General features: G+C 43.9%; 1 protein-coding gene across 21 annotated transcripts in view; it reads left to right on the top strand.

Annotated features, from left to right (window-relative positions):
• ARVCF (ARVCF delta catenin family member) overlaps positions 1-19,794 on the top strand; it is a 151,998-nt gene that overhangs the window by 123,014 nt on the left and 9,190 nt on the right. For all 21 annotated transcript variants that reach the window (XM_015877596.2, XM_015877593.2, XM_015877590.2 and 18 more), the window contains 7 exons: positions 1,351-1,422; positions 13,964-14,091; positions 14,977-15,127; positions 16,101-16,293; positions 16,980-17,091; positions 17,604-17,694; positions 18,231-18,284. In XM_015877596.2, the coding sequence (XP_015733082.1) occupies positions 1,351-1,422; positions 13,964-14,091; positions 14,977-15,127; positions 16,101-16,293; positions 16,980-17,091; positions 17,604-17,694; positions 18,231-18,284 (801 nt within the window). The remainder of the gene's footprint in view (positions 1-1,350; positions 1,423-13,963; positions 14,092-14,976; positions 15,128-16,100; positions 16,294-16,979; positions 17,092-17,603; positions 17,695-18,230; positions 18,285-19,794) is intronic.

Here is a 19,794-nt window from a genome sequence, read left to right as displayed (position 1 = left end):
GAATTCCTGAACCTGGCCCTTGCTGGATTGGATTAAACAGGCAGTTGGTAAAGCAGGGATCCCATTGGTCACAGCTCTGCCTCCTGAATTTCTTCCACTACAGCTGGCAGCTTCTGTTTTAAAGAGACATGGTTGTGCCTGAGGGCTGGATTAGTACCTCTGAGAGACAGACCAGTAAAGGCTTCTTAAAAGATGGCCAGTGTGTTCAGTCTGGTCCAGAAACTGAGACTGTGACTGAAGATCGGAGGATGCAGGGTGGAAAGATGGCTTAATAAATAGCTGCTTCTGCACAGCCAGCTCAAAGGATGCAGCAGAATACCAGAAACAGATTTCAAGCTCTTTCATGGAACAAAAACTAGATGGAGGGCTGCCGTGTTACAGCTGTGCCCTGCCCTTCCCTTTAGGAAAGGTGCCTTTCAGAGCACTGACATGCTCTGTGGTCCCTTGACTTTTTGGCAGTGTAGGAAGATGGGCTTTGGGGCTTTGCCACGCTTTAATCAAATGGCTTCAGATGAACAGAACTTCCAGATGCGTGTTTGGTTTTGTACGGCAGTGGAAGTTGGCTGGTAACTCTGTGCTGGTGTATCAGAGTTAAAAAGTATTTCCAAGGAAGGGGGGGACGTAGTGCTGTCCTGAGGGCTCTTCTCCTCTCACTGGTGCTCCTAAATCTTCATACTGATATTTAAAAACACTGTTTCTCTTCTGTGCTGCATGTGTGTATTCTTTCATTAAGGAGGTAGAACGGCTTATGGAGTTCGTGGTGAGAGACTTCCAGCTTCCTGCTACAACAGGACAGGGATTGGCCTCCCCTGTTTTGTGACCTGTTCCGACCAGTCCCCATGTTATGTTTGCCAAGCAATGGTTTTTTCTGTGTGCTGTTAAGTATCCCCTGACTTGGGGAGCTTCCAGCCCTTCCTGCAGACCTCCCTGATCAGTCTGGTTGGGTCTTTGCTCAGGATCCCCCCCTGGCAACTAAACTGAGTGTGAATTCACCCTGCACTGTGCTGCTGCAATTTCTTCTGCTGTTCTTGAGGGAGGGGGACTAAATAACAGGATTTTCCCCCTAAAGTAATTCAGGAAGGCCAAACTGTGGGGCTCAGAAGCCATGTAGATTCCTGCACTTCCTTCAGAATCTTGTACCTCTATTCCAGGACTTGCAATGGCAATGCTTGGTTATCCCACAGGGTTTGTGTGTGCTTACCCAAACCAGAGTGTCTGTGTGGTGGAGAAAGAGAAAATCAACACTTCTCTCCCCAGGTGCTTACATTAAATTAGTTGCTAATAAATGGCTAAAATTGCATTTCATTGGTTGGTCTTCACCATCTGTTGTCTTATTTCTCTTTTGGACAGGAAAGAAGAATGGAGATTTGGACAGGAATTTTGATACACTTGATTTGCCTAAGAGGTCTGAGACAGCGAAAGGTAATGCTCATGTCTGTGCTTTTGGAAATGACAAGCAGCGTGAGAGCTGGAGGCTCTTAAAGGGGTTTGAGACGTGAACCTACCAGGCTGATCTTTGTTTTGTATTTGTTTAACTGAAATGATGGATTTATCAGTGCCTGTTCTTATCTAGTAGTGCTAGATACAAGCGGCTTTTGTATTTAACTGCTAAATGCACAGAGTCTGGTAGAGGCTGCCTTGAAGCAAGGATTGCCAAAAAATCAAGGAAGAAGTAACTACTAAATCCAAAGACTGTGGATGAATTGTTATATTTTGAATTCTAAAAACTGCTTAGAATTTGCTGGTTTTGAATGCCATCTATTTTTCATTACACACATAACAAAGCATTGTACTGGAGAGCAGACAGTTCTGTTTGTAGCTCTGCCCATAGGTTTGTTGTGGAATTTCCATTTCAGGAGAGGCTCAGGTTGGGAATTATGGACAGGAGGAAGAAAAACTCAGGACACTTCTTTGTTCACATTTTTTTTAACCAATAGTTTCCTGCAGAACATATAGTTCAAGTGAAGGTTCCTGAATATTAAAGGTCATAAGATGATCTCTGGGACTTTGGATTGTTCGATAAGATGAATACAATTGCCATCTTAAAACCCTTAAAAGCCCAGGTCAGATCTGTGCCATGGAGGATAATTGGCTCTGATGAGATCAGCTCTCAGCTGAGGCAGATCCTTGTAACTGAGACTGGAAAGCCAAGCGAGTTTTAATCATCAAAGGCACTCGGTTTGAGTGACACAGTTAAGTGCTATTTCAAAAATCAACAATTATAGATTAATCTCTTTCATGTATTATTAAAGTCATATTAAAGTGACTTTTCAACTAGAATCTTTCTAGGCAAGTGAAACTGCGGTAATAAGGTTTTTTTTCATGCAGAGCAGCAACTGAACACTGGGGTAGGCAGCTGAATGTTGGGATGCAGTGCTACAGGTTTCACGTAGTCCCGAGTATTAAATACGTAGTGTGGTACAATTCCTTGGCTTTGTTGGTAGAGTCCTTATTCCTGAGCAAGAGCAGCAACAGGAGGCCTGCAAAGGAGGGGAAGGACAAGGATTAATCATATCTGTGCAGCGGAAAGCAGTGTCTCAGATGGCAGATTAAGAGATCAGAATCAGCACTGATGTGTGTCAGCCCTCTGAAGGTGTTACCAAGGTCTGATCCTCCTGATAGGAAGGTGCTGCATTGTTCACCTCTGTTCATCAGTGTCACAGTGTGAAGAGAGTGTTCATGAAGAGCAAAACTGCTTCTTGTGTGTCATTGGTCAGTTATTCCTAATGAAGTCCAAGGCTGTATGGTATTTGGCTTAGACAAATCCCTTGACTTCTTGTGTATGCAAGCAGGCATCTAGTGGCATAAAAGTGGATGCTCTAAGATGCTTCGAGTGTTGAACTTCAGCTCTGGTTTCAGTTCATCTCATTTGGGATTTGGAGATTCTCAGCTATGAGGATTCATGTTCAGGTACATCTCAGCCCAGCAGGCGAGCAACTCATTCCCACCTTTATATCAGTTACTGTAGCGTTCGTTCATTTTTCTTTTCTGTTTTGATTGTTTAAGCTCACCTGCAGTTTGGTGGGGGATGTAAACAGAGGTGAGAGTAGTGCAGAAATACTGAACTACATGCAGTTGAGCTGCTCATAGTTGAGCAAATCCATTTTGCTGTAGCAGGGGCCTGACAGAAAAGCTGCACGTGTTTGAAAGCCCAGCCCTGTGGGTGCACTTACCCTGTATCCCATGCAGGTGGGGGATGAGGCTCTGGGTGAACTCGTCAGGAGGTGGATGTTCTTTCTCTGTTATCTTAAACACTCAGTCACTTTTCCCATAGCCCAGTGCTGATGGTAGATTTCCTATTCCAGAAGGTGAGTGTTTAAATTCACTTATAAATCTTTGTGTTACTGCTCCAGGAAATTAGACTTCCTGGCACTGTCAGGATAATGACTTTAACTTGGTAGATTACGAAAACGCTGGCAATTTGTCTTCAGCTAAAGGCAACACTGGGGAGGGAGAGAGACTTCACTGAAGCTTCTGACTTCACTTTTGTAATTAAGATTAGCTTCTCTCTCATTTTACTGCCATTTTTATTTGTTTTCTTTAAAACTTCACAAGTTGACTCTAGCGCTTCAGTCATTAATTATGACTGTTGGAATTGTGAGTGAGTAGGATTGATTGATAAATGGCACCATCCACACCCCTCCTGTGCGTGCTGGCAGACATCGAGGGACTGAGAGCATCTCTGTGGGAGCAGGTAACGTGTTCTTGTATTAACACGTTTTAAGTATTTCATTCACGGTGTTGAGAATTCCTGTGAGAATTATTAAGCATCTCTTATACCTGTTCCTATGCTGAGTGTTCTGCTTCGTCCCACGTGTTTTTTTCATAATTTGCAAAGCGGTTGAAAGATCTCCTGTCTGTCTTTCTAACTGAGTCAGAGAACAGTTATCATCTTGGATAGGAAAATTCCCATACGTGTCCTGTCCTCCATCCTTCTGATTGAGGAGAAACTGACTCAGGTAGAGGGGATTTGGTTATTCTGGAAATAAGGTATGAACACACACAACTATCCTTGTTGTTTATCCATCTCTTGCATTATTGAATGTTCAGACTTCCAGAGCATGTGGAGAGAAAAAGCCAGCAGAGACAAGATTCTCCCTCTCCATCTTTAGTCCTTGAGGACTATAAAATTACTCTTACAGTCAGTTTCCAGATCTTTCTTGCCTGAGGCTGACATCCAGGATTGCAGATCTGTTGTAATAACTGGCTGTATCTTCAAAAGACAAGAATCTCAGATGATAAATTCCTTTTCTATCGTGTTGTGAATTTGTGGCCAAGTTAAAAATGCACTGAATGTGAGATGTGTACCATTCACGTGTTCCAGCATCTTCAACTAGAACGCTATATGTACTTGCATAGCAAAAATAGCCTGTGAAAAACTAAACAGCAGGAACTCCACTGAAGCAGATAGTAATGATGGCAGCTACTGAGGAGGTAGAGTTGTTTGGGGTTTCAGCAAAAGGCAGAGCTGGAAGCAAGGAAGTCTCATTTTCACATTTCAGTTACTGACTTGCTGAGTGGCCTTAGGCAACTTAGTTGCCTTCATATGCCAAGGCTGCAGTGAGCTCATTCACAAGGTCTCACTACTTCCACTTCCTTCACCAGGATAACAACTGGCGTTTTTGCTGCTGCTGTGATAACCAGTGCAGGGTATACACGTTGTGTTTGTAAAAGCAGCGACTTCTGCCAAAGTGTCGGGTATCACAACTGCTACTGGCACTGCAGGGATAAGAAAACCATGCAAACACAACTTCTGTTCAAGGTGTGTGACAGTGCTTTACCCCATTGGGACATTGTGTGAATGGAATGAGGATTTTGTGGTGCAGAGAGTACTTTCAAAATGCATAACACTACAGACTGCTTAGTATTCTTGCTACGCGCATGTAAGGATAGGCAGTAACAGACAGAGCTGCTTTAAAGCAGTTTTGGGTCACCCAGGGAAGGCAGAGGTCACAGTCCTGTAATAAAGAAGGAATTGCTTCCCTGGTTGGTGAGGGTCAGGGCTCACCAACCACTATGAAGAAAGCAGGCTCCACGTAGAGATGCTTCCCTTGTGGCTGTCAGTCCTTATATGAGGTTAGTGAGGGGTGGGCCCTGGATCCACCTCTTCTGGTTGCACAACTGGATTCCTTCCACCTGTGCTCCCAGGGCTGGCCATGCTCCTTCACCAGGTGCTCAACCACCACTTTGGCTGTGGCCCAACCATTCCCATACAGCGTGCCACACTTACTGTGTGTTTGTATGAAGTTCAGCCATGTTGTTTGTGATGCTCCATGAAAATACAAGCGCACAGAAGCCGGTATGTAACTGTGTACTTTGGCAAGTCTTACGGCTCAGCTACAACCATCTCTGATGCTAAAATAGTTAATATTGGAAAGTGCTGGTGTTCAGTCGCTTCTTTTTGTGCTCACAGCCTTTCCTGTACTGTTGGGCCCTTTCTGACAGTCATTAATATTCCCCTCACAACCCTCCTTTTTGTGCATGTCTCTGTGTGTCTCATTTAACATTTCCACAAGCAGTTCTAAATTCTGAAAGGGAATGTCTGTTATTACACAGCACAGCTCATTGCACAGATGCTGCTCAAGGACTGTTCATAAAGTGAAAATACGCCGGGATTTAAAGCAGAAGTTGGCGAGGAGGTGCTTTATCCCACGTGGCTGGAACTGTTTCAATTTGGGATTCAGTTACTTCAGTGGAAAAGCTCCATCTGTCTGTCCATTGCAGTCATTATATCCTATCTGTGCCGTATCACTTCTTCAGTTTCAGTTAAGGAACTACAACAATAAAAGCTCGCCAGCTTTTTCTCCCTTCTGACATGAGATGAAGTTGAGATGTTATACGCTGAAGCAGGATGCAGGTCAGAAGGTTATTCTGATTGCCTACACAGCCTTATTATGAAAAGCAAGAAAGAGGAATTCAGCTTTGGTCAGAACTTAGAAATGAGATTTCACGTCAGAATCATCCACAAAAACCTTGTTGCACAAAGTTACAGTTGTTTGTGGTGTCCATCAGAAGCACCACAGCAAAGTTCTGCTGACGAAGCTGCTTGACAAGTTGAAAGAACAGCAGGAAGTTTCAGAACAGCTGAGGCAGAAAAATTGTATAATGTGGATTTAAATCCCTCGCCAGAATTCCAGAAATAGTCTGTGTGTAAGTAAAGGAGGTCATTGCAGCTCCATGTTAGTGCTGTGGTGGCAGTGCTGTAAGGAGTAACAGGCGTGTGAATGGCTTTCTTAGAGGACTGTGCGGCTCAGATGCTCTCTAAACTCAATATGAGACTGATATGTCTTGATCTTACTTTAAGATCTGTATTGGATGGTCTGTCTACCTGCTTTAGAACTCCAGCACACAAAGATGCAGGTTCAGCATTGGAACAGGTTGGCAGAGAGGCTTTGAAAGGGGCTGTGCCGCTGGTGGGTCTCAGGACCTGGCAGGACAAAGGTGGAAATTACTTGGTCCAGGTTCGGTGCTGAGACCACTTTGAGCAGGAGGCTGCCCTGGGGACCTCCAGCACTCCCACCCTTGTTCTCTGAGACTCATTTTGTGACTGATGATAATGACAGATGAAATAATATACATGCAGAGAAACAGCAGATTTGTCTTTTTCTGTAGTGTTTTTGGTTTTTTTTCTAAGTGTCTTCATCCAGCTCAGCGAGCTGGGCCTGTCAGGTGGGAGCAGTTCATTTGCCCAACACAAACAAGCAACCAAAAAGAAATAGTGAAGTAATTCTGGACTAACTGCAGACTGAGGTGCCAGAGATCCAGCAAGGCCCTCATGGAGTCATGGAATGGCTTCCTTGTAATGCAGCCAATACAGGAGGGATACAGGACTATTTTTCCTCCTTTGCTTAAATAATATTTATTAGAGTTAATAGAGGGCATTAATCATGGAGTTACTCTCTAGATAAACTGGGATGTCGTACACTTGGTGCATTCTGCATTACAGAAGTCAGCGGGGCTGAAGCTGCAGGTGTGTTTTGCAGAAGGGCAAATAAAGAAACTCAAAAACTTACAAATTCTCTTTTCTCAACATTAATTTCCAGCACGTTTACCTACACAGCTGCTGCAGGCACGTTATCTGACTCATTACGTTATAAACCACTTAGAGATCTTGAATGTGAGAGCTGTGCTACAAAGCCATATTTATTTCTATAACCCTGAGTGCTCTGTGCAGGCTTAAAAGCTCTCCCATCTCCACTGTGACAGGGGAATGATGTGACTTAATGTGCCAAATACATCTAGCTGTGGAGTGAATGACCTTGAACTGGGAGGCAGGAATCTTACATTGTACAATGGACACTTAAATTTACCTGTCAGCCGTGGAGGAGTGGGGGAGAGACATCTTACCCCTCCATGGCATGGAAAGCAGTGTCAATCCAGCTGTTATTTGTCTAAACCTATGGAGGGCTCGATTGCTGATCAGTTATTTTAACAGTGATTAAGTGGTTTCAAGGAAGCTGTTAAATTGTTTGGAGGCGGTGCATGGTTTTGCTTTAATATGAAATTTCTCCTGTTATTGTTTTTTGAGAACATGGGCCATGTCTGTAGGATAGTTAAAGCGGGGACAGGCTGCAGTTGGTGTTGTCTAATGTTCCTCCTTTGTCTCTTGAGAAATGTCTGTGCTTCCTCAGGTTCAAGTAAGTACCACATTCATTGCCATCAGCTGGATGAGCTGGGGGCCCTGATCCATTCTTTTTTTCCCCTTTCTTTTCACTTCCAGGCAGATTTATCTGTGGATTTATCTATTTATCTGTGGTATTTATCTGTCAAGCCAGACAGTTCTGCTGCCCCTCACTGCCTCGAGCAGACTGGCCTCTAGCAAGCAACTGAACTAATAAGAATAACCAAATATTGTGTAATGGCTTATGACCATTTATGAGATTTTTATATAAAAATCATGATGAGAAGTGGAAGTAGACTCAGTGAAGCATGAGTACCCAGAAGAAAAGCTTTCAAATTGCCTTCCAAGTATAATTCAGTGTGTGAGCTCTGAAATATAGATACACACACATATATAATGTCTTTCTTCTTTGGTTTTTGTTCCCCCTTGACGCTGAAGTTGAAGCTGTGGCTGTGCAGGGCAGAACCTGCCAGGTGCCAGTCCAAGTGGAGATGCCGCCTGTGGCAGCTGTGAAGCACCCAGTGCTGATGCACCCAGTGCTGGTGCACCCAGCCACTTGTCAGCAGCGTGCAGGCTTTCAGACCAGAGCGGGAAGTCCCTTGGCAGCAGGATGGAGTTTTGAAGTGCAGTCAGTGGAAACCCCTGTAGTCCCGTATCTGACAAAGCAGTCTCATTTCTGTAAATTCCATGGTGATGGAGGATTTGTTTTTGCCTCGCTGGTTGAGATTCTATACACTGTGCTTAAAGGCTTAGAGGACCTGATTGCCCTGCACTCTCTGGGCTGTCCTGCACCTTGACCTGCCACAGGCCTGGCAGAGGGAGCTGGTGGTCATGGCAGCCTGCAGGAGCACGGCTGTCAGATCTTCAGCAACGTGATCCTGTGCTTTGCTGCATCCAGGCGGAGCACTGTCTGCTCCCTGCCATCACCTCTCTTACACCAGCCAGGCTGCCCAAAGAGCTGACTGCTGCCTTTCATTAGCTTCCAGCTGTGCTCTACCACCTCTCTGCAGGGCACAAAGGGAAGAACAGAGCTCTCCAGTTTGACAGCTCATTCTTCCTTGCTGCCGGATCTTACTGCTTTGCACTATAGTACACTGGCTTTTCTGCAGCCACATTGGGACTTTGGTTTCCAGCCCACAGTAACCAATGCAAATCATATAGCAGAGGAGGGCACCTAGTTGGACCATCCCCAGCCTCATGATCCAGTGCGTTCTGTGCAGTCTCTCTTGGAGATAGGAAAAAAATGCTTCAGAGGTCTGCAGAATGGGAACCCATCTTTCTTTGAGCTCTGGGTTTTGATGTTCTTGACTTGCACTTACAGCTTTGAGGTCAGTAAGTTGGCACCTTCCTGGCCTTCCATGTTTTCTGCTCACATAAACTGGCCCAAATGCCAGAATCCAGGCTTGTTGGGCACTGTTCTAATTTCTAGCTTGGCTGTGCAGTCCTTGCAATTGCTATCTGTGACAGAATAGGAGGGGTGACACAATAGAGCTGTTTGGTACCGCACACAAGGAAATATCCCTCAGGACATGTGTGCAGTCACCAAGTGCTGCCATCTGGGTCCTTTCAGGGAGAAAAAAATTAAGTCAGTCAAGTGCAATTGGGATGGCAGAGGAGACAGGAGCAGATTGATGAGAAGCACTTGTGGTCAATCATAGCAGCAGCATCCCGGAGATCTGGAGGAATAAGCCTGGACGTTTGACCTTGTCCACTGTTGTTCTCATATTGCTGTTGTGCCGCAGACAATGTCTGGAAATTTAGGTTTTCCCTCTCAGAGAAACATAATGTGATCGATGTTCTGCTTCGTATTGATCCTGTATGCACAGGCCAAATTGCTGTCTGATTAAGAAGTCCCCAGTGCCGTGAGCATCAGCCCTGTGCCCACTGTCCTTCTGGTATCAGCTGTTAGAGGCACACGTCCAACCTGGTAGCTTAAGGAAGCTCCCCTGGAGGCAGCAAGCAAGGCTGTTTGCATCCAGGAGTATTTGCATTTCTGCTTTCCTTGTGTATCGATCCGCTGTCAGTGAGATCCCCAGCGCCATACGCCTAATCTGTCTTCTGTCTTCAAATGCTGTAACAGGGGAGGCAGGAGTAAACTGCAACCCATAAAACCTTCACCTGTAGCTTAGAGTGTAAGGTGTGCCTGAGCTACCCTGAGTGCGATACCCTTGCAAGAGTAGTGGCATCGTGCTGTGACTCGTGGCAGAGCTGCAGAGATGTGCTGAGGATTCTGTTCTTATTCCCTTGCATTTGTCAGCCAGGATTTTGAACCACACCTCAGTCTGAGATCTTGCACTCTGAGGCCTGGAGTGTGTCCTGGGGGTTTGCAAACACCAGGATGAGCAGGTTGTGGGAAAAGGGGAACCCGTGCTTTCAAACAGATGGCTTTTGGTATGTAGCATATAAAGGAGAGACTCCAAGGTGTGTGAGAGAGAGGAGATGGTGTTCAGTGTGTGATTTTAGGAATAACACGTCTGTCCTACTCCCTTTAAGAGAAACATTCAGTTATCACTGTGAGGTAAATAAAAAATAACTTTGGATCAGGTAGAGCACCTAAAGCAGCATTAACGTTTAGTATACCATATGTGAAGTCTTCAAGGACAGATACGAGTCTTCAAGGACTGGAGTAAAGGAGGCTATTTACATGCCATCCATTTTAATCTCTTGGCAAAAGGGCTTAACATTTACTTTGGATCCACAGTGTTATAGCTTGTAATAATGATGTTTCTCAAAAACACCACTAAAGGTGACCTACAAAAGCTTATATGTGCTACAATTCACCATCATGCCTGCTATTGCTTTGCACAGAGACCTGCAGCAATTCACCCTTCTCTGCATCAGCTGTGCTGCCAGGTATTTCCTGCCCTTCGGTAACAGCCTACGGGGACATCATATTCTCCTTTAGAACTGGGAGCTTGGGTAGTGCTCTAGTTACCTGCTGCAGCTCTAAGATCCTTATTAAATATTGGTCCTCCAGAGCCTTCTCAACTGATCAGTGAACAGAGGAAAGAGAGTTGTTAACATCTCCTGTTGCCAAGAGACTTAGCTGCAGAGGCTTGAAAAAAGCCTTTGTTACTGGGCAGTGCATCAGATGCTGTTGGGAAGAGCACTGCTTGCTGGGAGAGCTGGTTTAGACTTAGAATATTTGCTCACAGAAAGCAGAAGCATTGGAAATCGCATTAAGTCAAAATAGGTTGTGTTTAATCAAGCCATCTCTTTGTTAAATTGTGCATTCTTTGATATGAAATGAAATATAATCAATTGCATAGAAAGTAATCTCTGTAAGAGGAGATATCCTGGTGACAGCTTGTGGAGCTTGAGAAATGTGAAGAGTAATAGAAATAACAAAAGGCAGTTTGTTTTCTCAGGCATCCTTACTTCTCCTGCACCTCCTTGCCCTCCCGTCCCCTTTCCTTGCTGCTTTTCTGCCTTCCCTGCAGACCAGCTCCTTGTTGGTTTTTGTGCATACCTCCACGTTTCATGGTACTGGTGATGTCCTGGTCACATCCTTGTGGCACGACGGGGCTGCTTCCCCTTTGAGCAAGGAAGCCATTGATTATTCTGAGCATTTGGCTCTGTTGGAGCTGGCTGCATTTTCACTACTGTTAAGCCTTTCAATTAGAAGAATCTTGCAAGTTGAGGTTGGCGTTCAAGCTGTGCGCCGGGTGCTGAAGCGCAACATACAGATGGAGTGGTGCTGATGGGGTTTATTGTGTGTTTGTTTTATTAGTATTGTTTGAAGGATCCGATGGCTGTTTTCATAGAACCAACCAGCTGCCTCCCCCCCCCCTCACCCTCTGCCTTTCTAAAGTTCTGCAGGGTGAGGCATTGCTGGGATGGGAGGTGCTGAACTGCTGGGCCCATCGACTGCTGATGCTCTGGAAATATTTCTGCAGAAGAAGATTGTGAATTCTGCTTCACAACTGTTTGACTTGCAGACCATGAGCTGCACACTTTGTCATGAGGCTGCATCCTGCTGGCAACAGAGAACAGGAGCCCAAAGTCTATGAAGTGTTTCCTTCACAACCAACTTGCTAATTTCTTTTAGAGATGTGATATTTACTTCTGTTGGCTCGTAGGTTCCTACTTGCTAAGGCAGCTGCTTTCTTTTCTCTGCAAACCTGTCAGTGTACGACCTTGCAGAGCAGTTGCGGTTTGGGCTCTCGCTCCATCTGCCGGCAGCTGTCACATCTTGCACTGAGTTGGCCAGCAGTGAGTGAGCACATCAGCAAGCAGCCCTTGAACTTGCTGGCATTCCTTGTTAGCACACACTCAGTGTGGTCTTGGAGTGCATCTGTTGGTTTATTTTCATCCCAAGATGTGTCCAGATGGTGCTGCAAGTGCTGCGTGTTGGGAACTAAAGCGCAGTAAGTTCAGGCCGTTGGGAAATGTGCTTTGAAAGTGGTCGGAATTAAAACAGTAATGTAAACATCCCAGTAAATACTGCAAGAGCAAGTAACTGTCAGAGTTCATTTAAGTGACTTTAGGGTTTTTTTTCCCTAGGCAGCTAAGGATTTTGTTTTGTTTTCTGTTTCCAACAGTGCCCCCTATTTCTTTCTAGCTTATATGGAAATTGCTTGTTGTGGAGCAGCAAGCCACAGATTTTAGAAGAATAAAAAATAAAGCATCACATCTGCACCAGCGGTAGGACTCTAATCTGGCCAGTATGTGTGTGTGTGATTTCACATGCCTGTAGGGTGATAATTAATCCTAAATTGTATGAGTTGTAAAGGGAATTAGGTTTAGCAACTTCGCTTCAAAGAGAGATGTGGGATTAAGTTGGTGCATCAGAGAAAGGAACCTGATGAAATAGTTGGTTATTGCTAGAATGTAGCTAAGTATAATGGAATGCCATCACTGCTGAATAATCACTGCTGAATAATCACTGCTGAGTGCTTGTGGATGAGGTGACCCAGGAACTGTTGCATCTCAGCTCAGTGGCTGACAGTGGGATGGGCAGGGTTGGTTCTTCAGTTCATTCCTCAGTTCTTTTACATTCAGGATTAAAATTGCTGTCTGTGCCATTACTGTTGTGTGGGCGAAGGATGCTCTAATTGGCAGCACTTGGTAGGGTGGACATGACACAGAACTAATCCCATTGCTAGTTTTGAACATCCTGGATGCAAGGAAGCTTGTTTTCCTTTTGTCACAAGGTTGAAACCACAGCATGTTGGTGAAGGTGAGTTTAATGTGGAAGATCTTTGTATACACATTTATGCCAGCAGCTGGGGAGAATGCTTAGATCTGTAATATGTAATTGACGTGGTGACATCAGTGACTGAGGCACTTTCCATTTATCTAAAAGGGAAAAGCTAATTTAGCCAAATGGTTTGCTTTGCATTTTACAGTGGAGTCAGGGCCGGGGGGAGCAATAAAAGATTTATCCCCACGCATTTCCAGAAGGAAACGGTGTTGATTTCTTTTAAAAAAAGGATTGAAGCAATGAGCTGTATGCTGCACAAAGGCAGCGTTACCTGAAAAAATAATTAAGATGATCCCGAAATTAAGGAAATCAGTTTAGAAGAGAAGCAGGTGTTTAATGGAGGTGCGACCAGCTGTGCTTCCCAGGAACATGCTTGAAGCACTTCGTGGGAAGATGTGTGAGGCCTCCATGCAGTGCTGGGAGGAGATTTATAGTAATTCAGTCCTATAAATAGCAAAGCTAAACTCGTTAGGGCAGGAGTAGATGGAGAAAACACAAAACTTGTTTATTTCTTTTTAGGGGAGTTTAATGCATATGGAAAGTGTCAGCTTGTTATCAATGAGGGAGAAGCGCTCAGGTGGAGCACTAACTTTATTGCTGTTGTGTCCTCATCTCTGCTAATGAGCCGTTATCCATGAAAGTCGTTCCTGCTGCTCCGGTTTAGCAACTCCTGCCTGCAGTTTGCTAGCACAGATGATATGCAGTGCAGGAAGCGTGCAGCAGGTGGAGGCCCCCAAGGTGGGGAATGACACAGGGGAGGAGAAGGTCTCATATATGGTGTATAGCATTTATTAACTCCTTTTAAAACAGGTGTCAACAGGGCAGCATAAACAGAGTTGGAAAATGGGGTCATATGGAATGAAGTGGGAATCGCTCACCAAAGTAGCAAAGGGATTACAACACAAAGCAGAAATGCATTGGTGATTGGCAGAAGTGCTGTGTGTTATTGTACAGAGGTGGGCGACATTTTTGAGATGCTCTTACATTTGTAAGTAGGAAAAAGGAGAGGAAAAAGTAATGACAGGAAGCGAGCAAGAGGTGCGAGGCTGGAATGTGATTAAATGAAGGTATGTTATATGTTTGCTCATACCTGCCTTCTCTACTTCTTTTTTTTCCATTGTCCTGTTCCCCACCTGCAGGCTTTGAATTACTGTACCAGCCAGATGTGGTGCGACTGTACCTCTCCATCCTCACTGAAAGTCAGAACTTCAACACTCTGGAAGCTGCAGCAGGGGCGTTGCAGAATCTCAGTGCTGGCAACTGGATGGTGAGTGCAATTGGTGCGAGTAAAGAACAAAGCTACGTCCATTTTAAATGCACTGTTACCTTGTGCATTTACATGCCCTTTAAGGAGAAAGGACAAGAAATTATTTCTGATTCATTTGCCCACTTAGGATGCTTTGCATCTTCTGAACAGATGGTGTTTATGTGCAGATGTCACTGAGCTCATGACAATTTAACCATGAGCTGGTTTTACTACTTAAACTACTTAACTGTTGCCCCATCCCCTTCAGAAAAGCTTGTTAGATGGTCCTGTTGTGAATGCTTAATTCATTGGGCTGTCGGATTGCTCAAGAAACTGTGCTCTGAACTGTCCTCTGATTTTCTCTCTGAGCCATCCCTAGAACTAATCATGTAATTCTCAAAGATGCACCTGATCACTTCTAGAACTGTATGGCAAACTTGGAGCAGGCAGAAGCCTGAAGATGAGCAGGGTGGTGTTTTGCAACTGTCTTGAATGCCTGTTTTAAAATCAATCGTGAAACAGCAGAATAGCACAAAATTGAAGGTGGCAGAAGATAGCGTGCTTTAGGTGCCTTACTGCTCCCTTCAATTGACCTCTTTTTCCTAATCAAGGGGAATGTGTTTTCACACTGTGATGTGTACAGAACAGATGCTGGCTGGCAGATGAAATTCCTTCCGTTTCTGTCCTCTTTTTCCATCAGCTTACTAAGCTGCAGGCTGAAGCTCCATCGTTTTCTCTTTGGTGCTTGATGAACATGACTGATAGGTCATGTTTCAGATGCATCAGTGTACACATCTAACCAGTATTTGCAGGAGGAAAAAAGTGAATTACAGCACTGAAAGAAAGAGTGGGTATATGAGCTGATGATACTTGGTGTTGTTCCTTTTTTCCTTGTGTTTTGATCAGTGGTCCACATACATTCGTGCAACGGTGCGGAAAGAGAGAGGCTTGCCGGTGCTTGTGGAGCTACTCCAGTCCGACTCTGACAAGGTTGTGAGGGCTGTGTCAATTGCCTTGAGAAACCTTTCCATGGATCGCCGCAATAAAGACCTTATAGGTACCTTCAGAACTTTTCTTAGGCTGGAATCTTGGATGCTCCTCTCATTTTTTTAGTGGTGCTGAGGATTCATTTTGTATGCAGTTTCTATCACTGCTCTCCAAGATTATTCTGCGTTGCCACCAAGTGAAAGGTTTTCATCTCAGAACGTATTTTCAGCCCATTTAAACAAGCTGTAGTTTAAAAGGGATCCCTATGGACTAAAAGTAAATATAGATTTTTGCAGGAGAGGGGAGCGTGTGTAGGTGTGCAGACAACCGGGTGGGTTAACAGACTGCCTCTGTATTTAACTGATGTCTGTTTAAACTATGACTTGTCAGGCCAGGAAGTATTCAGCACTTGTTTAGGGCCATCATCCAAATTGATACTAACAGAAGGCCAGGTGGAGTTCTGCCCTAGCACATCAAGTTTCTCTTTTAATAGTTCAGGGGCGTAGCTAAGCCAGAGGTGCAGGCACACACCTGGGAGTGATAAACTCCCGGCTCCTTGGTTTTTCTCCAGTACCATATGATGTGAAGGCTAACTGGGCCCAGGAGGAAATACCTTTGTTGGAAGAAGGTTAATAAATGCATGGCCGCACACCTTACCCCAAAAGGCCTATTAAAAGGCTGCATTGAGTCAACCATGTGCATGTATTAGCATGAATGTGGCTGTAGCAGCAGCTACCAGATTCTTTTTGCCTCAGGCTTTGTGAAGTATGATAGATGCTGGCTGTAAAATCACAATGAAGTCTGCATTTTCTCCCTCTCAGCCTCTCAGCATTCACCATGAAGGAGTTTTGTTTTGGATATCATCTCCTAATCACCTTGAAATAATAAATTATAAATGCACCATAAAGTTACAGTCTTGATGTTCAAAATACTTGCGTTATTATGTTTTTTTGACCTGGTAAGCACCCTTGAATTTTTCATTCAGGATGGGAAGCTGGAAGGATTACTAGGGCTAAGCAGTGGTATCTCTTCCACTTTTCCAGGTAGTTATGCCATGGGTGAGCTGGTTAGAAATTTGCCCAGCAGGCAGCAGAGATCTGCAAAGAATCTGGAAGAGGATACAGTGGTTGCTGTATTGAACACAATCCATGAAATTATTACTGACAGCTCAGAAAATGCAAGGTCTCTGATCCAGACACAGGGCATTCAGAAGCTGGTGGCTATCAGCAAGTCAAGGTGAGTAACGGTTGAAAGCAAAATGTATAAAAACTCAGTGCAAACTTGAAAGTACCACAGTGCACAGTAGTCCTTTGCTTTCCAAAGCCAGTCTGGCCTTTCAGAGGTGTAGCTAAACGAATATATACACAGCAAAAAGTCACACCTTCAGTAGATTTGTAGCTTTAAAAAAAAGTACCGAGTGAAAGCCTGTTAGAGCATGACATCTTTAAACGTCACCAATCCTTCCAAGGATGGCTATTGATAAAATCTTGTTTTAAATACAATGGTTAAGGATGCGCAGTAATTGTTTTGGCTAAAGGCAGCTCAGAATTTGTGTGTGTTTGTTGTGTTTTGGTTCTTTTTTTTTTTCCTCTAAATAAATCCAAGCAGAATGGAATCCATCTATTTCCTATTAGGGACAAGTACAAAATGAAACGAGCACCCTGGCCTCAGTGCTGGCCCAGGCATGCAGTGTGAAAACAAAAATCTGCAGTGTTTGACTTCTTGGATTCTTTTGTCAGCACCTTTACATATATATGAAGAAGTCACTCAATTGATTCACGTACACCTTAAAACTCATAAGCTAATGCACGGCTCTGTGAAGTAGTAGGTACCTCCTGGATGTTGTTTTGGTTGACGTACGAACAGTCTTGATATTTGACACTGCTTGATATTTAACGTTCTACTTTTATTTTGCACATCAGCCAGTCTCCTCGAGAAACAAAAGCAGCGTCTCATGTTCTTCAGATGATCTGGAGCTACAAGGAGCTACGAAACGCTCTGCAGAAAGATGGCTGGAACAAATCACACTTCCAGGTAAAACTGGGAGTCAGGTTTAGTTCGTAGTTAGGAAATACCTGAATGGAAGGTGTCCTCACTTAAAGTAATTTTAGTGTCTGATATATTACATGTGGAAGCTTTTTAGGTTTTGAAAGTTCGCCATGTAGTGAAGGCCAAACGCGTGTGCTTTGCTCAAGGAAGAATTAACATGTCTTTTCTCAACTGTTTGTTTTCTCATGCAGAATTTATGTCAGGCATTTCATGCCCAGGGCATTCATTAGTTCTTAACATGCAGCCTCCTCACCTTCCCTCCTGAAAAGGCTGAGCTGCTGTCATAGGCCCAACAGTGCAGCCATCCTGGATAACACCAAGAAAAGAATTCCACTAACCAATCTATATGAAAATAATCTTAAAAACAACACCTCCTTTGCCATACTATCAACAGGAGGGATTTAGAAGCAATATGTGATCTTACTTCATACTGTTCATTTTACTTGTTTGATTTCCCAGAACTACAGTGTCATATTTACCTAATTTTTGTTTTGAAGACTGTTTCTGCCACTCCAAAGAGTTCTAAGGGTACTGCTGGCAGGTCTGGCTATGATGACAGCACTTTGCCGCTGGTGGATAAAAGTCAAGGTCAGTTCTGCTGGTTACCACTTTGTGTTTTGCTTGCTTGCTGAATTTGCCACAGCTGTGTTACGGGAAGTTAAAGGGAGGGCAAGACATGAAGGGGTAAAATGTCTTATTTATATAGTGCTTCTTAACTCACAGTAATGAGATGATTGGTCCATTTATCTGGATATTGATAGTTTTCCTTCTCTTGCAAAATGTGCCCTGCCAGTACTGCATACAAGGTGAGAAAACAACATAATCAGTTAAAATGATCTGGGAGAATTTGGGATAGGTTTAAGATGGAACTTTGACCTGTTAAATGGCCTGTTAAATGGTAGTTAGTCCAGAGCAGAAAATAAGGATTTCATATGCTGTTTGGAGAGCTTAAATTAAAGTCCCCTTTCTGAATGGATAGCAGTTGCTGAATAGTTCTTTGTACAGGTCTGAATCCAGTGCTTTAAGGGCCCCTTTGATTCTGAGACCAGTTTAAAAGTACCGGGTGTTGAGAAAAGCAAATGTAACTCGAGTAGTTACAGTTATTCCATGCTTCTGTCTTACAGATAATGAGAAAACTGGGAGTCGTGATATGATACCTATGGATGAACTTGGCCCAGGTAAGTTCATCATAGGTCAAACCCTCTGTCATTTTCAGTAGAGCACACTTTCACTTACGGGGAAGTTGAAGTGTTTCTTTGAGTGATGCTCTCTCATCACTCAAGAAGGATGTGTTCCACACTGACTAATAGTACCAGACCAGTCAGCTTCCTGCTGTGTGGGACAATGAGAGAGCACCTAGTCAGAGCTTGGTTACCTTGGGAAATGGAGAAACACATGTCTTATAAGTTACTGTGGGATGCACTAGACAGCCTTGTGCAGAAATAGCTCTGGTCTGTCAGGCTTTATCAGCTCTGGACAGGAGACTGCACAGAGTAATCTGAAGATCAGTGATGCTTACTGTTGCAGTGCTGCCTCAGGGTGGCTGTGACCCTGAGCTGTCTACAGGAGTGGCAGAACTGTGATCTCAAGGCTACGTGCCAAATCTGAGTCCTCCAAAGCTGTACCTGTGCCTTAGTTAAGATGCAGTCAATCTGCCAAAATCATTATAGAGCTGAGAATTGTTGAAAACAAAGATGCATAGTTCAGAAGTTCCTCTCATACCTGCATGTCTTTAGGCATGACTTCTCCTTTTTCTTCCTTCTTTGTGGGTCTTTATAAGTTGAGAGCTGTGTGAGGGCGTAGATGGATTGACACTCAGAAGGCATTTGGTCATGTCATTTGTAATGACATAAGAATGTTGCTGCTGCAGAATGAATGGCAGATACTTGGTAAAGCAGTAGAGAAGACAAGGAGAAAGGTGAGAGGAATAAACGAGCCAAGAATGTTAAGTGCTTCTACTGACGAAAATAACTTTGTCTATAAACTAGATTATATTAACTGAAAATAATGCATTTATGCATTGTTGCAGTAAGATCGGTATAGGTCTCCTTCATGCCCCTGAAACAGTTAATTTTGATAACTTACTCAGGATCTAAGAGCCCAGTTTTCAGAATGTGAAAATGTTAATGATCTCTCAGTTATATGGGTAGAAACAAAAGCCTACAGGAAAATACAGATTTGAGTGTCATTTACTCCAGATTACGATGCTGTCAGAGCAGAGCAGGAGGCAATCTCATTGTAACTGATAATGAGGGAAATCTGATGCATCAGGAAGATCAGGTTTGTGTTGGCGGAACTGATTCAAAGCAGAGTATATTCTGAAATATGTAAAGCTGCGTCTTCGTGATGCTCTCTCACTTTTCCTCTGTGTGCTGATCGTGCTTTCATATTGTTTCTTAGTTGTCAAGAGAAAAAGCACCACCAGGTGCTGCTTTGGAATGAAGGGCAGTCTTAGCACAGCAGGGTTTGCATCAAGATTTCTTCACACTCAACAGTCTCCTTTTCTCAGTGCACTGAAAGGGGCGATTTCAAATTACTGTTATGTCCTGTTAATAGTCAGGCTCAGGATGAGTGGGAACATGCTGCAGAGCATTCAGAGAATGAACACAGCCAATTAATCAGGCTGCTAAGCAAGGAACACAAGATTGGAGCTGAATTTGGAGCTCATTAGCCACAAGGCTTGAGATG

This window comes from Coturnix japonica, chromosome 15 (genome assembly GCF_001577835.2).
Source record: "Coturnix japonica isolate 7356 chromosome 15, Coturnix japonica 2.1, whole genome shotgun sequence".
NCBI classification, from domain to species: Eukaryota; Metazoa; Chordata; class Aves; order Galliformes; family Phasianidae; genus Coturnix; species Coturnix japonica.
Note: the sequence above shows the minus strand (reverse complement) of the source record. Positions and strands in the feature narration are given on the sequence as shown.